Source organism: Mus pahari, chromosome 1, assembly GCF_900095145.1.
Source record: "Mus pahari chromosome 1, PAHARI_EIJ_v1.1, whole genome shotgun sequence".
NCBI lineage: Eukaryota > Metazoa > Chordata > Mammalia > Rodentia > Muridae > Mus > Mus pahari.
In genome coordinates this window covers 149,015,504-149,035,268 of record NC_034590.1, presented here as the reverse complement: position 1 = coordinate 149,035,268, position 19,765 = coordinate 149,015,504, and the positions used below count along the sequence as shown (strand labels likewise).

Below are 19,765 nucleotides of genomic sequence, written 5' to 3'. Positions count from 1 at the left end.
TTAAATTCTCCCTAAAACATGCATATACTATACACGTAACACTGACGGAGAGAATCAAAAAGTGATGCCATACAGTCTCACACATACAAAGTTCAAATCCAGGCTAAAGGCAAGTAGCATCAGAAATGACAGTGGTTGGAGAGGGAAGGGTCACAACTGCCGAGAGACACAGTGAGTGAGGAGCATGACTCTAGCCTTCATCCATGACATGAAAAAGTCACACTGGGAAAAGTCAGCAGATGAGCATGGTTTTCCTGGATGTATACTGTGCTTATGTGCTGCCTAGATTTATGTGACTTTACACAAGCTAGAGACATTTTAAAAGTGGGAACCTCAGTTGAGAAAATGCCCCCACCAGATGGGCAAGCCTGGGTACACTTTCCTGACTAATGACTGACATAGGAGGGAGGGTCCAGCTTACTGTGGGTGGGGCCACCCCTGGGCTGGTGATCCTGGGTGCTATAGGAAAGCAGGCTGAAGAAGCCATGAGGAGCAAACCAGTAAATAACACCCCTCCATGGCCTCTGCATCAGCTCTTCCCTCCAGGTTCCTGCCCTGGCTTCCCTCAGTGATGGACTGTGATGTGGAAGTTAAGTAAAATTCTTTCCTTCCAAGTTGCCTTTGGTTATGGTGCTTTATCATAGTAACAGAAACCTTAACTATGACAACTTAACGGTATACATTTGAAAAGATGCTGTTAGGGACTGGCTCAGGGGTTAAAAGTATCGGTTGTTCTTCCAGAGGACCTGGGTTTGATTCCCAGAACCTACATGGCGACTCACAACCGTCTTGAGTCCAGTTTCAGGGGTTCAATGCCCTCTCTGGCCTTGGCGGGCACCAGGCATGTATGTGGTGCACACACATATATGCATGCAAAACACCAATACTAATATTAGTAAAAATAAAAAGAAAGAGGCTAAGCGATCTAGATATATTTTACACAGTTCATATTCCCTCTGAAATCCCTCAAAATGTGGTTCACAGCAATACCCAGCCCTTCTCTCTTGTTGCCTCAAACCAAGTATTGAAAAGTAGGACCTAATCCTAAAGGAGAAAGAAAATCATATAATCATTATGGCCTAGAATGTATTTAGAGGAGAAAATAGCACATCTGACTAATAGTACAGAACCACACATTTTAAATAACAATAAAATATTTTAAACTAATAAAAAATTTCAGAGGTCTGATGCCTTCTTCTGACACACAGGGATAAGCCACAGACATTCAGTTTATTGTGAGAAATGTGCTCAAAAGCCTGGAAATTTTTAATGTTTTCATCAAAATGGCAAAATTTTAAAGTTTTTTTTGTTTTGTTTGTTTTGGTTTTTTGTTTTTTGTTTTTTTTTTGTATGTGCATGATTAAAATATGATCCTACAGAGGCATTAAGAGGGCATCAGACCCACAAAACTAGAGTTACAAGTGAACAGCCATGTAGCTGCTGGGAATTAAACCCAGGTCCTCTGGAAAAACAGCCAAAACTCCAAACATGAAGTGGTTAGTTACTGGTCCTCCCCACCAAATGCTCTTGCCACCATTGTACCAGAGGACACCTCTTGCCTGGGAGGGTGGTACTGTAGCTCACAGGGTTCCTAGATAGGGAAAACAGCTGAGAACCTTTCTTCCCCAGTAGCCTACAGGTACCACACCTTCAGGTACCATGGAAGCAGCCAGCAGGCGGAGGCTACCAGCTCAGTTCCAGCCTGATTTCTCTGTGTGCTACAACCAAAGAATGTGATGGTGCACATTCACCATAGGGCCTTCCCATCTAGCTGTGGTGGCAACCAAAACTAACGACTACAGCCTGTATTCTTCTGGGGTGGGCTCCAAAGTTCTGAGCGCTTTGAGTCTGTCATCATAGTAACTCATTTAGCTTTATAGAACAATAAATCTAGTTCCTAGTTCTGTCAAAGTCACTAGTTTCAAAGTCTGTTGGCCCCAATCAGAGGCAGACATCTGTAGAATCATCCTTAAGGCAGCATTTCCATAGATGCTTTATGTAATACATCCCAAAGTGATCAAGGCAAAAGTTCTGCAAAGTGCTTAGAAAATGCTAGGCTGCTGCAGAATTTTTGTCTTTAAAATTCTCATGTACCAAGTCAGTCTCTAAAGGAGTAATTAAAGGATAAAGTGTTTCTTGTGCCTCTCGAGCTTATGTGGGTTGGAAGTATTTCTCTTTCCCAGTGCTGGTACCTAGCCTAGGGCCTCATCCCCCCCCCCCCGAGGCAAATGTTCGACAACCTAGTTCTACCCTTAGCTTGGAAATCTTTTTTGAAGAAATATTTTTCATCAGAGGAAGTCAATGTTCCCAGGAAGACACTTTAGAAAATGCCGCTCAAAGACTTTTCTCTTCTCTTCTTTTCTTTTCTTTTCTCTTCTTTTTTTCTTTTCTTTTCTTTTCTTTTCTTTTCTTTTCTTTTCTTTTCTTTTCTTTTCTTTCTTTTTCTTTCTTTCTTTCTTTCTTTTTCTTTCTTCTTCTTTTTTTTTTTTTTTTGAGGCAGGAAATTGTTTTGTCAGTTACAACCCCGTCTTCCTGCTCTACCACCCAACCAATATAAAACTGCACATTGTCACCCAAAGGAGAGTCAAAACATCAAAGGAAGCTGTGTCTTACCAGCTGACCTAACTCAATACAAAGCTATACGGCACCCATTAAATAAGATTTCATTCCAGGATCAGGAAAGCCAGGGATGTCCAACTGTGAGAAGTATGCACAGAACCTACACAGACTGGATGTTTTAAACTTTTTCATCAAAGTGGGAAAATTTTCAAGTTTTCTGATTAAAATACAATCTTAGCTACCTTGTATGAGGTATTACATTTTCCAGTGATATATAGTAAAATATTGCTACTGTACTAAGAATGGGTTGCCTCTCAGTACTATATATTAAACACACAATCATACAGTAGCTTTCAAATCTTGATGCGCTTGTATATTGTCAAAATAATGTCACATATTTAATCAATCACATATTGATTTTTTTAAAGTGGCTTTTGAATAAAAGAAAAGAGTTGAGACCTATAAGTATATAAAATACCACTCATCTTGTGTCTTAATTTCAGACAGGAAGATGACAACTTTTATTTATAAGAAAACTACACATACAAATTGTGTTTAAATGGCTTGTTTAAATTGACTGGGGCTGCACACTCCCATGGCAGCACCAGGACCACTAATCCCCCGCATTGTCTGCTAGGCTCGTGGGTCTTAAGATGTTGTTGAGATAACTGGCTTCCATTAGCAAGTCTGTGATTGGCAGGATGATAAAGTCTTTTCACTGGCAGGTCAGCTATTTCCTTTTCCTTGGCGGAGGGAGGGCACGCCTGATGCTCTGTCTCTTACTGAGCCCTGGCTCTCTCTCACACCCTCAGCTTTGATTCGGTTTAACTTTCCTTCTGCATCAACTCCCACTTGTCATCAACTCCTCCACTCAGTGCAGCAAAGATCAGGAGTTTGACCTCAGGGCAAAGTCCGGGTGGGCAGGTAAAACGTGACCATTGGACCTACTTCCTAATCTTTCATACCCAGCAATTCATGAAGCAGTATCAAATTCAAGCTAAAATCCAGAAGCACGACCCCTTATACATACTATGAAAAGAGCTCCTTGCCTTTCTAAGTACACTTGAAAAGAACTGTCAGCCACCCTATTAAGACAGAAATGGATCACAGACGGGGGTGGGGGGTGGGGGGGTGGGGAGAAGAAGTGCAGAAACTCAACTAAAATATAAACAAAGGTGCTGGGAACCTCCTCCTGTTTGGTGACAAACTTCTTCACAAAAATGTAAAATACTATAGTACTTATTTATGAAGTCAGACATAAAAGCACTATCAAGACTTTAAGGCATCTGTATTTAAATAATCAATAACATTGGGGACAATGAATGTGGATCATCTCATGGGAGACTTTTGTTTTCAAGATCAATTTTGTTTTTTTTGCCAACCCTCATATTATACATTTTATAGTGTGATTGCGAATTAATTTTAAACACAAATACAGTGAAATATAGCTACCTTTTTGAATTGATTAAATCTAAGCCACTGAACTCATAAAATTTAACATATGCTGAAAGTCACATAGCAACCAAAGGCAAGAATCAGTTGTTTCTTTTCATTTTAGAGTATAAACATACAGGAATAGTGAATCACTAAATTGCAACATTAATAGAGAACAAAATTTAAGTCCCCTTTAAGACTAGAAAACAGGGCTGGTGAGATGGCTCAGCGGGTAAGAACACTGACTGCTCTTCAGAAGGTCCTGAGTTCAATTCCCAGCAACCATATGGTGGCTTACAACCACCCATAATGAGATCTGATGCCCTCTTCCAGGACTTAATGTCTTCTAGGTGCACATATTTAGCAAGCATATTCAATCATGACTCATGATATTAACTAATATTTGTAAGTATACTTTAATAATGCAATCCCCTAGGAAGTTACATGCCTTATAAAATGGTCTTCTATGAAAGGAGGAGGTAACCGGGGTCACATATGTCTATGCAAATAAAAGAACAGATTCTTTTTTTAAGGAGAAAGCAAAGTTTGCTTAACACAATGCGGAGGGCAGTAACTGGGCAGTAACAGGAGAGGGCTCTTTTGGTTAGTGGTGGTTTGGTTTGTAGAATCTGCTGCTGAGCCAGGCTCTAGCTTAGAGTACAGGAGCATAGCATCTCGCTCCCTTGCCTGGTTGTTGTTGTTGTTGTTGTTGTTGTTGTTGTTGCTGTTTGTTTCTTAAACCTAGGACCTCAGCTATCAGCTAAGCTCCATCCTCATTCCCTTAGGGACAATCCATCTTCAGTTCCATAAGCTGTGTGGTCTTATTCATAATCCTACAGACTGCAAACTAGTCACTGTGTAAACTAGTTAACACCATCTACATTCAGATGAAACAGAAAATCTCTGTGAACAGATTACTCCATTAGGAGACCTACCCTTTAGTCATGTCCTCTGGGTTGAAGAACATTCATGTCCTTCCAACACACAAGCTTACCTAGTAAACAAGTGGTCTTAACCTACCAGAGAAACGAACTCACAGTGAAACCTATTTCCAACTTACTGCAGACTCAGCTTTCTATATTAGATCATCTTTCTCAGAGAACAAATGTAAGCAACAGAAGTCCTTCCAAAGGACCTACTACAACAGCATCTCCCCGGTCCACAGTTGCAGAAGCTGAGCCTAACTTCTAGTGTTCTGCTACTCTTCCCAACTTAGCACAGCTGTCTACAGATTCACATTGCCCACAACATGATCCTTGTTGGCATAAGACCTAAACATTGATTGTCTGCAGTGAAAGTCAGTGCTTTAGAGGAAGTGCTTTCTCGATCCTTGTAGCCCTGACTTGAAGTAGTATCATAGTGCTCTCTTCCACAGGACTCACGGTCTTAGGTAAGCTCTTGTCTTCTCCCAAGAACCCTTAAACTCCACGGCACGGAATTACCTCACACTATTTTGTATCTACCGCAATCACACTTGCTCACCAAATAACGAATACACAGGCATCAATACGCATACTCCACTCTGACTGCACAAGAAGAGCAAAAAGAGCTCTAACCCCAAACATTCATGCTCAAATAGGTCTTCTGCAAGCATCAGTGTGGTAAGGGCCTGTTTATAACAAGGGCGGAGCTTCGCCACCATCCCCCCACAGGGAAGGGCACTGTTAGCACACTAGAACACTGCCTTTGTTTTAGTTCAGTCTCCATATGTTCCCTGACAAGGACAGCAGTCTCTGTCAATCCAGCACTCCTGGACCCTCTAAGGGATCCCCCTGCCTCCACACCCTCTGACTCCCCAGCTTGACTAAGCTCTTTAATCCTAGGATTAAGAAAGAAAAAGAAAAAGGAGAAGAAAGAGGAAGAGAGGACTTAGAAGGAAAAACACAAAAGAGATAGAAAAAGGAAAGAAAATAAAGAACACCACAGACCGGACATGTCACCAAGGAGACCTGATTAAGGGGCAGAAAGAAGAGCTCACATTTGCTACTAGACTTAGAACACTTTTCACAGAGAAAAATGCATAAGAATGAATAATTATTTTTAAAACCTTTTTCTGGTGATATACAAAATTTATAAACATCACCATTAATAAAATGTTAAACAAGAAGTGACTTTCTAGTAATAATTCATTTGCATTTGAGTTGTAGCAGTGTTAGTACTGCTGATTTTTATGACCACGAAATTCTTAAAAAATATTTCCAAGAAATGAACATATTAAATTTTCACTACGGAAATGCTCCATAAGATTGAGACACCATCTGAACGCAAGCTCAGAGTCTGCCAAGCACACAGCCATCAAAAGGAGCATCTTCTAAAGAGTTTTCCTGAGCAAACGCTCTGGTGCCATTAAGAATGAAGTAATAAAAGGCAAGAGAGACAGCGAAGAGCACCGGTGCATCTTACCTGTCTGAGGTCAATGAAGGCCAGCTGCAGGGTGTCCCCTTGGAATCCTGGCACAGGCTCAGAGCTGGCAAACACTAAGATTTAAAATTTTAGAAAATAAAAAGGAATTAGAACAAATTGAAAAATATATAAGTATATAATCGCTACATAACATACTGTAATATTTATATACAACCGTTTCAAAGATCACATACAACCTTCAATTTCTACTGAATATGCTCTCTGAACACATTACCACAACTCTTCTAATAACTTCTAGCCAGCCATTTAATCTGTAACCTTAACCAAAATAAATGTAGAAGAGTTGTCTTACACAGAGTTCAGAAGTAGTATATAGTTCAATCAAAGTAAAGTTCAATCAAATAAATCAAATAAAGTATAGTTCAATCAAATCAAAGGTTTTTTGTTTGTTTGGTTTGGTTTTGGTTTTTTGAGACAGGGTTTCTCTGTATAGCCCTGGCTGTCCTGGAACTCACTTTGTAGACCAGGCTGGCCTTGAACTCAGAAATTCGCCTGCCTCTGCCTCCCAAGTGCTGGGATTAAAGGCGTGCACCGCCAAGCCCAGCCAAAGTAGTTTTTTTTTTTACTCTTTGTGACCTTAGGTGAGCAATTACTTTGAACTACCAATTCCATGGGTGTAAATGCATTTCAAAACATCTGTTCAGTTACACAAGCAAACAGTATAGAAATCCCATGTCTAGCTAACAATGATTCCCCCACGGTAAGAAGTCCGCTTTACCTGAAAAAATGTTCAACATCCTTAATCATCAGGGAAATACAAATCAAAATAACTCTGAGATTCCACCTCACACCAGTCAGAATCAAAAATTCAGATGACAGCAGATGCTGGCGAGGATATGGAGAAAGAGGAACACTGCATTGTTGGTGGGATTGCAAGCTTGTACAACCACTCTGGAAATCAGTTTGGTGGTTCCTCAGCAAATTGGACATAGTACTACCGGAGGATCCAGTAATACCTCTCCTGGGCATATACCCAGAAGATGTTCCAACTGGTAATAAGAACACTTACTCCACTATGTTCATAGCAGCCTTATTTAGCCAGAAGCTGGAAAGAACCCAGATGTCCCTCAACAGAGGAATGGATACAGAAAATGTGGTACATTTACACAATGGAGTACTACTTAGCTATTAAAAACAATAAATTTATGAAATTCCTTGGCAAATGGATGGATCTGGAGGGTATCATCCTGAGTGAGGTAACCCAATCACAAAAGAACTCACATGATATGCACTCACTGATAAGTGGATATTAGCCCAAAAACTTAGAATACCCAAGATACAATTTGCAAAATACATGAAATTCAAGAAGAACGAAGACCAAAGTGTGGACACTTCGCCCCTTCTTAGAATTGGGAACAAAACACCTATGAAAGGAGTTACAGAGACAAAGTTTGGAGCTGAGATGAAAGGATGACCATCCAGAGACTACCCCACCTGGGGGTCCATCCCATAATCAGCCACCAAACATAGACACTATTGCATATGCCAGCAAGATTTTGCTGAAAGGACCCTGATATAGCTGTCTCTTGTGAGGCTATGCCAGTGCCTGGCAAACACAGAAGTGGATGCTCACAGTCAGCTATTGGATAGAACACAGGGCCCCCAATAGAGGAGCTAGAGATAGTATCCAAGGAGCTGAAGGGGTCTGCAACCCTGTAGGTGAAACAACAATAGGAACTAACCAGTACCCCCAGAGCTTGTGTCTTTAGCTGCATATATAGCAGAAGATGGTCTAGTCAGCCATCATTGGGAAGAGAGGCCCCTTGGTCTTGCAAACTTTATATGACCCAGCACAGGAGAATGCCAGGGCCAAGAAGTGGGAGTGGGTGGGTAGGGGAACAGGGGTGGGGGAGGGTATAGGGGACTTTCGGGATAGCATTTGAAATGTAAATGAAGTAAATACTTAATAAAAAATTGGGGGGGGGAAGAAATCAGCTTTACACGCAGATCACAGGTATATCATCTCAGTAGCAACATCAGGAGGAATTAAAAAATGTCTGCGGATGTCACTTAGTCATTTTTTTTTTCTTCAAAGTGAAAGAACATCTTAAGACAACATTTTTTAAAATTCAAGGTAGTTTTCAATACTTTTTCTGCTTTAAGACTTTTAATCCTAATAGCCTAATTGCTTAGGGGGCTGAAGCAGGAGAACTGACAATAATTCAAGGCCTCAGTGAGTTCTTGAAAATGAGAAGAAGGAAAAAGGAAGAGAGGAAATGACCAGCTGACTTACCAGCTCATGAAACAAAGGAAGAATAAGAACAAGGGGTGAGGGAGAGAGCAAGAGCGAGGACTGATATTAAAGCTGTAAGAGAACACAGAAAACGCAGAAAAGCTTCACTGTATTAGTCTTTCTTTTACTGTTTTGAATAGACTACCAAAATTTTTTCATAATCCTCTAGAACAGCACTAAAATCTTTTTCCCCCTCTTTGTACTGAAAAATTCAGAACTGTCTGGTTTATTCTGTCAGCTGACCAACTACTGGCTAGCCTCAGAGAAAGGGCAAGTCAAATACAGACAAGGGCCTCTCCCATGAGTCAGGGCTCACCGGAGTCTGCCTCTGCCTCTGTCTCTGTCTCTGTCTCTGCTCTGTCTCTGTGTCTCCCTGCCCTTCTTGCCTAGGAAAGTGTCCTATTTCTTTCTTTTCTTTTCTTCTTTCTTTTCTCTTCCTTCCTTCCTTCCTCCTCCTCCTCCTCCAACCTCCTTCCTCCCCCCACCCCCCAGAGAGTGCTGCTTATTGTCCATACTGGGCTCAAGTGATCCTCCAGCCTCAGCCTCCCATGTGACTGGATGTACTGTAATACAAATGAACTTGGCTAGTTACTGGGAGTTAAGTCCCTTTGATGTGTAGTTTCAGAATAATATAATTAACCAAGGGGTGCCTTGACTTCAGTAACACACATACTTCCAGGTCCTTTCCTGGTCCTCTGCTAGGGTCCAGGTGAAGATATGAAACAGATGACTGAATCATCTTTCTTGGGCCCTCCAGCACCAGAAGAGCAGTTTTTAATAATAAGATCTAGCCACTTCCTATTTGACGGCATAATATATGTCTATCAGTGCTACTGTCCATAGTGGAAAGTGGCAGCTGCCACACTCTGTGGCAACTTTCCCTCTCCTTCCTACGTCCCAGATAACTGAGTTTCTCTGTTCCTATCAGATAATCAGATATTAATTTAAGAATGATACAGGAAGTTGTAATAGCCTCTTAAAAATAAGGGTCTTCTAAGAGAGTGAAGTGATGGCCCACAGGTTAGGAACACTTGTCGTTCTTACAGAGGACCAAGGCTCAGTTCACAGCACTCACATGGTGTCTCACAATCATCTAAAACTCCAATTCCAGGGGTCTGACCCCCTTCTCTGATCTCCATGGCACTAGGCATGTACATAGTGCACATACATACATACACACATACATACACACATACATACACACATACACACATATACACATACATACATACATATATACATACATACATATATACATACATACACATACATACACATATATACATACATACACACATACACATATATACATACATACATACATACAAAATACTTGTGCACACTCCCCCAAATAAAAATCCTTTTAAAACAAGAACATCTTCTAATTTTAAAAAATGCCTAGGATCACAGAATGCCTTCCTATAAATCACGTTAACTTTACCTATACAGCACAGAAGGCAGCTCAATTTCAATTATGCCTGCAATTGTAATGTACTTAGTTCTCAAACTTAGGCTCCTTCTATCTCAGACTCCCAGATGTGGGGATTATGGGTGTGAGCTGCCACTTCTGGCTGCAGAATGTTTCTACACTGGAAGCAATCAGGACAGGGAAGTTAGATCTGTGGTGGAGCAGTTCTCTGGGTGTACAAGGCTCTGAGAAGATTCCTGGCATCAGAAGTAATTAAAAAAAAAAAAAAAAAAAAAAAGAATCTGTTCTTTTTCTTCCTCTTCAATTCCTGTTTAAGACATGACAGTTAAAAGTTCACTGGTTTGGCATTAAGCCCAAGAGTTTAGTGTTGAAATTATATCATAAATTTGTATAGAATCTTACAGTTCATAAAAACACTTTCTCATATGCCATCTGCCTTGATCATTATAACAACTGATTTTGGCAAATGGGACACATGGATGATAGCTTGAAAAATCTTCAAGCAAAGAAATACCCACTCTGAATATCCCCACAGTCAGTCAGCTCAGGTTAAAAGCTGTCCAGCTCTTCGTTTCATAGCATAGAAAAGTTAAAAGTGAAGTGACTTGCTCAGGACCACACAGCTAAATGGGGCATCCTGGCACTTGATCCACGGATCCAGAATCTGATAAACTAGTCACCCTTCTGTGACTGTCTCCTTTTCTCAGGGGAATCTAACGAACACACACAAAGCACGCCAGCAGCTTAGAACTCTCTGGGCTTTTTCCTCGAATATTTCTTAGGAATAGAAGATGATTTAACTCTCAGGGTTATTTTCCTCAAATATTTCTTAGCGATAGAAGGTGATTTAGCACCCTTAAATCACGCAACACAGAGCACATCTGATAATGATAGGCTACTCAATTTGACTGGCAGCTTCATACTTTTTCATTTGTTTCTTTAAAACACAAATACAGTCGACCCTACTGTCTCTTCTGAGTTTCGGCTATCTCTCTCTTAGCTCAAGCTATCATCATTTCTTGCCTGAATTACTAAATGTTCCCATCTGCCGCTTTTCTTTCCTCTTATTCCAGTATGATTTATGCCAGACGTAATTGTTACCTGAGCATTTCAAAGTTTAGCATTCTTTAATGGCTCACCATCACCCTCACAGTAAAACAAGACTTAGGTCTTTTACAAGTGGCCTTTGCCTACTTCTCCCGGCTCATCGCTGAAGACTTTCCTTAAACTCTTTCCAAACAAGGCTGCCCAGGCCTCTCCGCACACAGCGGGCTCTCTTCGTAATGCCTTTGATCCTCTTGCCTGGAGCACTGGGCTTGCCTTCCACCTGTGTAACTCTTACTTATCCCTCAATTCAATCATCACCTTCTGGGGAACACACCCATTATCCCTGCAGACGGTAAGCTGTTTCCTCCGTGTTTTAACTGGAACTTCCTGTGTGAATCCTACCACACTGCCCACTCGGCTGTCTTCTCATTGTGTATCTGTCTGGGTTCTCCCATGAAACCAGGAACTCCTCCATGGGAAGGATCACACTCTCTTTCCTAATTCCTACCACCTAATAATAAACATTCGATGAAAGTTTAGGAAGTGAACAGAGAGGAAAGAAACAAGCAAGAAATTCCACCTGTAGTTACCGTATTACCTAGATTGTTGATTAGATCTAGGAAAACTCGGTCCAACAGAACCTCCGGCAGTGATGGAAATGGTCTTTAAATATAGTACAGACGAGACAGTCTTATTCCATACTAATTTAAACTCAACAGCCACATGTGGCTACTGGGTGGTGTAAACACAAAACCCTATCTTACTCGGGGTATAGACACCGAATAACTGAGTGGGTAAGAGAATGTTTCTAATGCATTCTTTGACAAAACTGAAATTTTGAGCTCTTCCTCCACTGAACAGAAAATTCCAGGGAAACAGAGTTGTTTTTTTTTGTTTTGTTTTTTGTTTTTTTTTTTAACCTTTAGCTCTCCTCTGTCTGGTGTATAGGAAATATTAAACAACTGCATCTGAGTAGAGGAGTACAGAGTACTGGACAACTCCTGCCATCATGACTCATGACCACGAAGGACAGTCTAGTCTTTTGAAACACTTGGGAATCCCCGATGGAGTCAAACCCCCCTGCCCAGCCAGACTGTCACACTCGAGGGTTCCCTTGTTCTCCCTCAGGCGATCATTTAGTAATAACAGCCATCGGTGCTCCTGCCCTACTGATGGCCATCTTTGTTCCTGTAAGGGTGTTTTAAAAAGACGTATAATGATTCTGGCTTTCCAAAAGTATTTAATATGACTTCTAAGCTTTAAAAAAATTTAAGAAGGCTATTCTAAATATCTCCTTTCATAATCTTAAACCAGAAGGTGATGGCACACTCTTGTGATTCCAGCACTAGGGATCTGTGAGTTCCAGGCCAGCCTGGTCTACAGATTGAGCTCTAGGACAGCCAGGGCTACAGAGAAACTCTGTCTTAAACAAAACAAAACTAATCTAAACTAAAACTAAAGCAAACAACCCAAACATAATCTTTATTAACCACAACTTGACTTTATTTTTACATTCGTTATTAGTGCATGTGTGTCTGGGTATGCATGTGTGATGAACGGGCATGTAAGCCAGAGGACAATTTGCAGGTCAACTTGTCAACCCCGTTTATATCCCCTTTCTCTTTAAAAAATAAAATAAAATAAAATAAAATTTTATGAAAATGGTTTATTTTTTTTACATTTTATTTTCTTATTTGTGTGTGTTTGCATACAAGTGCATGCACTGATGAACATTTCTTGGTAAAGCTGAAATTAAAATAGCTGATTTGAACTCAAACTTTGGGTAGGCCAAGTACCTGTATGGATGGCACCATCTAGTGGTTTCCCTCATACAGAAGCCACTGGGGTTTGTAGGGAGCTAGCACTCTCACCTGACTTGTATTACATTACAAGTGGTTGGCAGAGATGAACGCCTTAATGATATTTGGCACACAATGATAATAATCTAGCCTTCTCCACTTCTTAGAAGTAAACCTAAGCAAGGTACCCTCAATCAACATTTGAAGCGGAAGGATTTCTGGCACCCAAACAATGGAGCAATGTTCAGCAACTTTTACAAGGCATTGGAGTAGTGTGCTTACACCATCCCATGACTTTCCCTCAATGCTCTTATTTGGATGTGAGGATCTGCACCAAGGTTAGAATCAGGTCATAAAACCATAGCCTCCACCAGGAAAAATAAAAATATACAAAGATTTCTGGGTTGTGTTTGTTTGCTTTGTTCTGTTTAGCTTTTAGGCGTGTTAAATCTTCATCCAAAATGATGAACTGCCTGGAGATTTATCCATGCCCCAATGACTAAACCATCAAAATAGATGTCAAGCTGGCCACCATGCTGGTACACCTGTAATCCCGGCAAAAGGTCTAAAAATTTGAGGCCGGCCTGACAATTTAGTGAGACGCTGTCTCAGAGCAGAAAAGCCCAGGGAATGCAGCTCAGCGGTAGAGCATTAGCTAAGCAAACACAAGGCCCTGTGTTCAGTGGTCAGTACAGAAAAGCAGCTGCCAGCGCTCTGATGTAGTGCTTGCATGCTTGCTTCCTTCCTTCCCTCCCTCCCTCCCTCCCTCCCTCCCTCCTTTCTTTCTTTCTTTCTTTCTTTCTTTCTTTCTTTCTTTCTTTCTTTCTTTCTTTTTGGGGGGTGGTTTTCAAGACAAGAGTTTGCTCTGGAACTGTAGTCCTGGAACTCCCTCTGTAGATCAGGCTGGCCTCAAACTCAGAGATCGGCTTGCCTCTGCTTCTTCAGTGTTGGAATTAAAGGCACGCACCACCACTGCTCAGACTGATACAATGCTTTTCTAATAACTCTGTATTTCAGATATTAAACTCTTAGTAGATCGTAGCCTCATGAGATATGTATATAGAATTATGAAAATATGAATATATAATCTAGAACATATATAGTCTATATCTAGTCTGGATTATTTTAAATATGGAGTAGAATCTGGCTCCCCGACATTTTGGCAATACCCCGTATTTTGTCAGTAGTGCAAAGGACTTCCTTCTGAGACACTCTTCTAACAATTTAGTAAGAGGATAGATCATTTCTTCGATATACTTCTACCTGCAAGGTACCCACACCAAGGCATAACGCACTAATAAACATGAAACAAAATATATGTGCAGATTTATATACGACAAGCATGGCAAATCAGTCTCAGTCAAGAAGAAATGAATCTTGTTCTGTAATGGGCTCAGCCGCTCAATGCGGCAAGTACACACTCCTAGTTATCATCCTAACTAAACATGGAGTTACACTAGTACTGCTTGGTTACGCTAGTACTGCTTAGTTACACTAGTACTGCGGTCATAATCAAGACAAGCAAACATGCCCACCACAGACATGTACTGACCTTACTTGATATTTCAAGAGATTTCATATCTAAATGTGTCTGTTTTCTCAAAGTATCAACTACTTTTACAGAATTCCACAGGTTTTAATATTTGTTAATGAAGTTATTGTCTCCTTGCTGGGGTACAGATGCCACCACTCCATCTTGTTTAGCACTGTATCTTCTAAACGCAAAGTACCTCCTAAATATGAAGGGGTCCATTAGTATATAGCCTCAGCGCTCTGCACTCTCCATTTGCCTGAACATTTCTGGCCTCTCATTCTTAGTAGGATTATCTGAGAAATCCTAAACTCTAAACCCTGTGTTTTAGGGGAAATTCTGAGGCATCTTGCTAAGCAAATGGCAGAGTCCAAACTGAAACTGAGAGTGGGGCCAGCCTGGGCTATGTAGGAAGAGCACTAGAAAGACGCAGGAAAGCACTCCAAACCCGCAAAATTCTTAGGTCCACATGCAGTTCCACATTCCTGGATCCGAACACTGTAAAATCAGGTTCGACTCGGGGTTGCAACAAAAGGTAGTAAAAAAGCGGGACAAGTTCCGAAGAAAAATGACCGAATGGGAGAAACTGATCCCACAAGGAGACAAAGAAATCCTGGCTGTTTAGCTCAGAACAGCAAAAGGTCATCCATCCACAGTTCTGTAACATATTAGGTTTTCAAAAAGGACTAACCATCAGGTATGTCTACATTAAAGAGTTAAATGAATGGATTTGAAGTGCAACATGACTAGGTGGCCTCAAGTCTTTACAAGGTAGGACCCCTAAGTGATCTTAGACAGAGACGTCTGGTTTATTATTTGTTTCTCTCTTCAACAAATAAACATTCACAGACTTTTCACCATGAGTACAGCACTAAGCAACTTTCATAACATTTCCATTGGGGGAGCACAGAATTCCATTAATCTATCCTGTATGCCTAAATATCTCCTTTCTTCTCCCTTCACACCCTCCTTTAACTACAAGATTTTTCTGTAGGTTTCTCCACTGTTTAAGTCTCTAACTTTAATCATCTTAATGCAATCATATTCAATTAATTCACTAATTGCATATATTCCCCCTTCCAAAATGTCTGCAATCAATTTTCTCAAGTTTTGATTTCCATTTCTAATATCAGGTTCTGTTTATCTTTGAAAAGGAAAAGCTTGTCTCCCTGCTTTCAGCCTCTCTCCACATCCAGTATAATTTCCATGACATTAAGGTTAAGTTTTCTTGATACAGATTCCATCAAGTCTTGATTTAAAAGCTTCAGTGAGGCTGGAGAGAGGCTCAGGGGTAAAGGTACTTGCCACCATGTCTGGCGACTTGAGGCTGCTCACTGGGTGTGGAGGGAGGACAGAACTAACTCCCACGAGTTTTGCTTTGACCTCCACACACATCACACACACACACGTACACAGACAAACTTATTTTTCAAGACGTGGTTCCTTAAGGAACCTGGAGCTCACTGATTCTGCTAGTCTGCCTGCAAAAATGAGCTGCAGGATCACCTCTGGCTTCTAGCAGGGACTACAGGTGTGTGTCACGGTGCTCAGCTTTGCCCATGGGTGCCGGCAATAAGAACCTAAGTCCTTGTGCTTGTAGACTGTGCCAGCTTCCAAGTCCCATCATTATTGGATTTTAGAATGCCATAGTTTTGGTTATTTCAAAGTACATTCTGGCCAATATGAAAAGCTAGTCTGAGCTTCTTTGTAGTTATTTGTTTTTAAAACATTGGAGGGCTCTCACCAAGTAGCCTAAGCTGGCCTTGAACTTGTGGCAATCCTCCTGCCTCAGTCTCCCAAATGCCAGGATTATAAGTATATGACACCATGCCCTGCGGTTAATAAAGTATAGCATACAGAAAAGTGTGCTTGACAGCCTAACTGCATATGATAGTGGTATCCTTAGATCACAGCATCAGACAATGGCAACGAAGGGAAGAGAGCTAAATTAGTGGCTAGAATGTTAGAGGACAAAGAGATTTTTTTATAGAATTAACTTGGGGATGAAAGTTGAGTTTTGGTGCATGACTCTAAGCAGATATGCCACAGAAAGTTGTGGCATATCTTCTTATACACACATGACGAAATGAGGAGACAGGAGGATGCAGGCAACAGAAATCTAGTTTGGATCTTACTTGAACAGCCATGCGCTGTGGAAGGAGTTGGGTCCACATGGACAAGCAAACTTTCTCTTGGGACACAACTTCTCACTTAGGAGAAGTTCAGAAAGCAAGTGGTTTCAGGTCAACATAGTCCACCAACAGAGCAACATGTGTCCCATGGAAACTCCTTCTCTGAAGTATAGTTAACCCTTCCAATCAGATGTTAAGGTAGGGCTGGACCACTACACAGCAGGGTCATTCTATGCACAGCACATTTGCTCTTGTCTCCAGTGCCAGATGACCTTAGCATGGAGGAGTGTGATGACCATTGGGTGGGAGAGCCCAGTGACTGACTTCTAAGATTCTCTATCAGACTGCCGGCATTTCCTCTTCATACCCCAAGCGAATACTGTGATACTTAGGTGGTCACAAACTCATTAAGCATTCTAGCCTCCCCTTCCTCGTCTAGCGAAACTCCTCTTCCTCTGTACCTTCTTTCTTCCCCTGTCCCAATATGTAGAAAACTGAAAATAAGCTTTATATTTTAAAACTACATTTCCCTAGACTTAAAATAATGATTATTTAAAACACGATAAAAACTTATTTTTAAAATTCTCTTAACATAGTTACAGTATTAGAGGAAGTTTCGTTTTCATATGATTAATACATACAACAATCCCTAAAACTTGCCAGTGGATGAGAGTGTATATTTTTTCTACCAGAAAAAGTATGAGAGTTCAACATTATTTATACTATAAATTCACTGTTAAAGTTAAAAGATACATTTTAGAAAAGAATATTTAATATTGGAAGTGGTAAACTAAACACAAAAGTCATTTATATTTGTTCAGTAAGTACAGAATATGTGACACTGCATTAAGGAGTAGCGAATATAGGGCATCAGTGGAATGACTTAGCAGCAAAGGTACTTGCAACCAAGCTGGATGACCTGAGTTTGATCCCTGGAACCCATAGGGTAGAAGGAGAGAACTAACTCCTATAATGTTGTCTTCTGAAAGCCACATGCATCCCACGACAAACATACACACATGTACGTGCACACACAGAAACTAGTTAAGTTTACAAAAAAAAAAAAAAAAAAAGCCCAAAAGGAAAAAAATACAAGAAAGGTGTAATGATTACAGTAGTCATTCATGATAAACTTTAAAAGGCAGAGACAATCAAAGGCAAAATCTTAAAGCAAGTCCCTCCCTCCCATGTCGCTGGGGACAGAGACTCTGCCCAACAGAGTTAAGGTTTGCCCCTCTTGCACCGGCTGCCAGATTGCATTTCCTTTCTTGGTTTTCTCTGAGAGATTCAAACGGTGCTTTTAGTAACTGCCCAAAGGAATGGCTGGAGGTAGGAAATATCCTAGAGAGGCCGGGGAGGCAATGCCTGGGATGGGGACATAGTCCATGCTTTTCTGTAGTCCTCTAGAGGGAGGTAAGAAAACAGAGACACCCTCAGTGAGAGCTGCCCCCATAGACCCTCCTGGGGACTCCCCCCAGTCCCAAGTATCTGGAGCATCCTAGAGATTGCCCTCCTATTTCCCTTCTCGATCCCTTGCCCTCCCTACCTATTATCTTCCCACCCCCTATACCCCTCCCTCCCCCTCCCCTTTCCCACACAGTTCCCTCCTTCCACCAACCTCTGGTATCTATTTTGTTTCCCCTTCTGAGCAAGATTCAACCACCCTCCCTTGGGCCCTCCTTATTATTTGGCTTCTCTGGGTCTGTGGGTTGTAGAGGAAGTAGCCACTTTCTGTAGGACCTCCAGTAGAGGGATAAGGAGAGCAGCCCACCACAAAACCTTTGACCCAAAATGTATCCTTCCTATAAGATGTGCAGGGACAAAGACAGAGCAGAGACTGAGGGAATGACCAACCAATGACTGCCACAAATTGAGACCCATCCCATGGGCAAGAACCAATCACTGATACTATTAGCGACACTCTGTTATACTTGCAGACAGGAACCTAGCATAACTGTCCTCTAAGAGGCTCCCCCCACAGCCAATGGAAAGAGATGCAGAAACTCTCACCTAAACATTAGATGAAGCTCTGGGTGTCTTATGAAAGAGATGGGAGAAGGATTGAGGGCCTAAAGACAGAGGCTCCATACAAGACCAACTCACCTGGACCCTTGGGGGCTCCCAGAGACTGAAATACCAACCAAAAAGTGAGCACAGCTGCACCCAGGTCCCCTGCATATATGTGGCAGATGAGCAGCTTGGTCTTCATGTGGGCCCCCTAACAACTGGAGCCAGGGCTGTCCCTGAGTCTGGTGCCTGCCTGCCTGTGGATCCTGCACCTCTAAATGGACTGTCTTGGTTAGTGGGAGGAGGGGGTAATACCAGAGGGGTGCTTCCCCTGCTCAAAAGAGAAGAGGAAGGTAGACTTGGAGAGGGACTGTTTAAGTGGGTACTGGGAGGAGGAGCACTAATATTGGGATGTAAAACAGACACCAGAGACCTGCCTACGCACACGGCAATGTCTATCACTCAGCATTATACGTAATAAGGCACAACCTAGCCCAACAAGAGGTTCAACTGCCAACTATTACTAAAGTTTTGTCATATTTATTTATTCTGTGTGCATATACAAGGGTGTGCATACACATGCACATGCTTACACCACAGCACACATGCAGAGGTCAGAGGGCAACTTGTGGGACTTAGTTTTCTTCATCTACCATGTGGGTTCTGGGAATAAACTCAGGCTTGGCAGAAACTGCCTTTACCCAGTGAACCAGCTAGCTGGCCAAATACCTAGTTATTTTGAAGCCACACTAAAGACAAAATAGTACAAAATGAATCAAGCAATATGTGTGTAAAATATTGACATAAGCAATATCAGACTGTAACGATCTCAAACACAACTTCTTAAAAACTGTAAGAAAACAGTTTAAGTTGGGGTGTTGCTCAGTGGTAGGATGTGTTTTTAGAATTGAACCAGACCTTAGGTTCAATTCTCAGCACCAGAAAAAGGGATAAAAAAATGTAATGTTGGGGTCAAAGGGTCCAAGCAGAAGGGGAAGACAGGAAAGGGGCTGATGTTGGGGGTAGTCTACCAAAACTCAGTATGCATAAAAATGCTATAAGAAAAGCTACTACTTTGTATACTAATTAAAATCAGATTAAAAATAAAGAGAGAGGCCGGGCATAGTGGCGCACGCCTTTAATCCCAGCACTTGGGAGGCAGAGGCAGGC

General features: G+C 41.4%; 1 protein-coding gene across 1 annotated transcript in view; it reads right to left on the bottom strand.

The window, feature by feature from the left end:
* Nucleotides 1–19,765, bottom strand: part of Exoc6 (exocyst complex component 6) — a 136,270-nt gene that overhangs the window by 27,942 nt on the left and 88,563 nt on the right. The window contains exon 20 of the mRNA XM_021219995.2: nt 6,397–6,470. Coding sequence (XP_021075654.1) covers nt 6,397–6,470 — 74 coding nt within the window. The remainder of the gene's footprint in view (nt 1–6,396; nt 6,471–19,765) is intronic.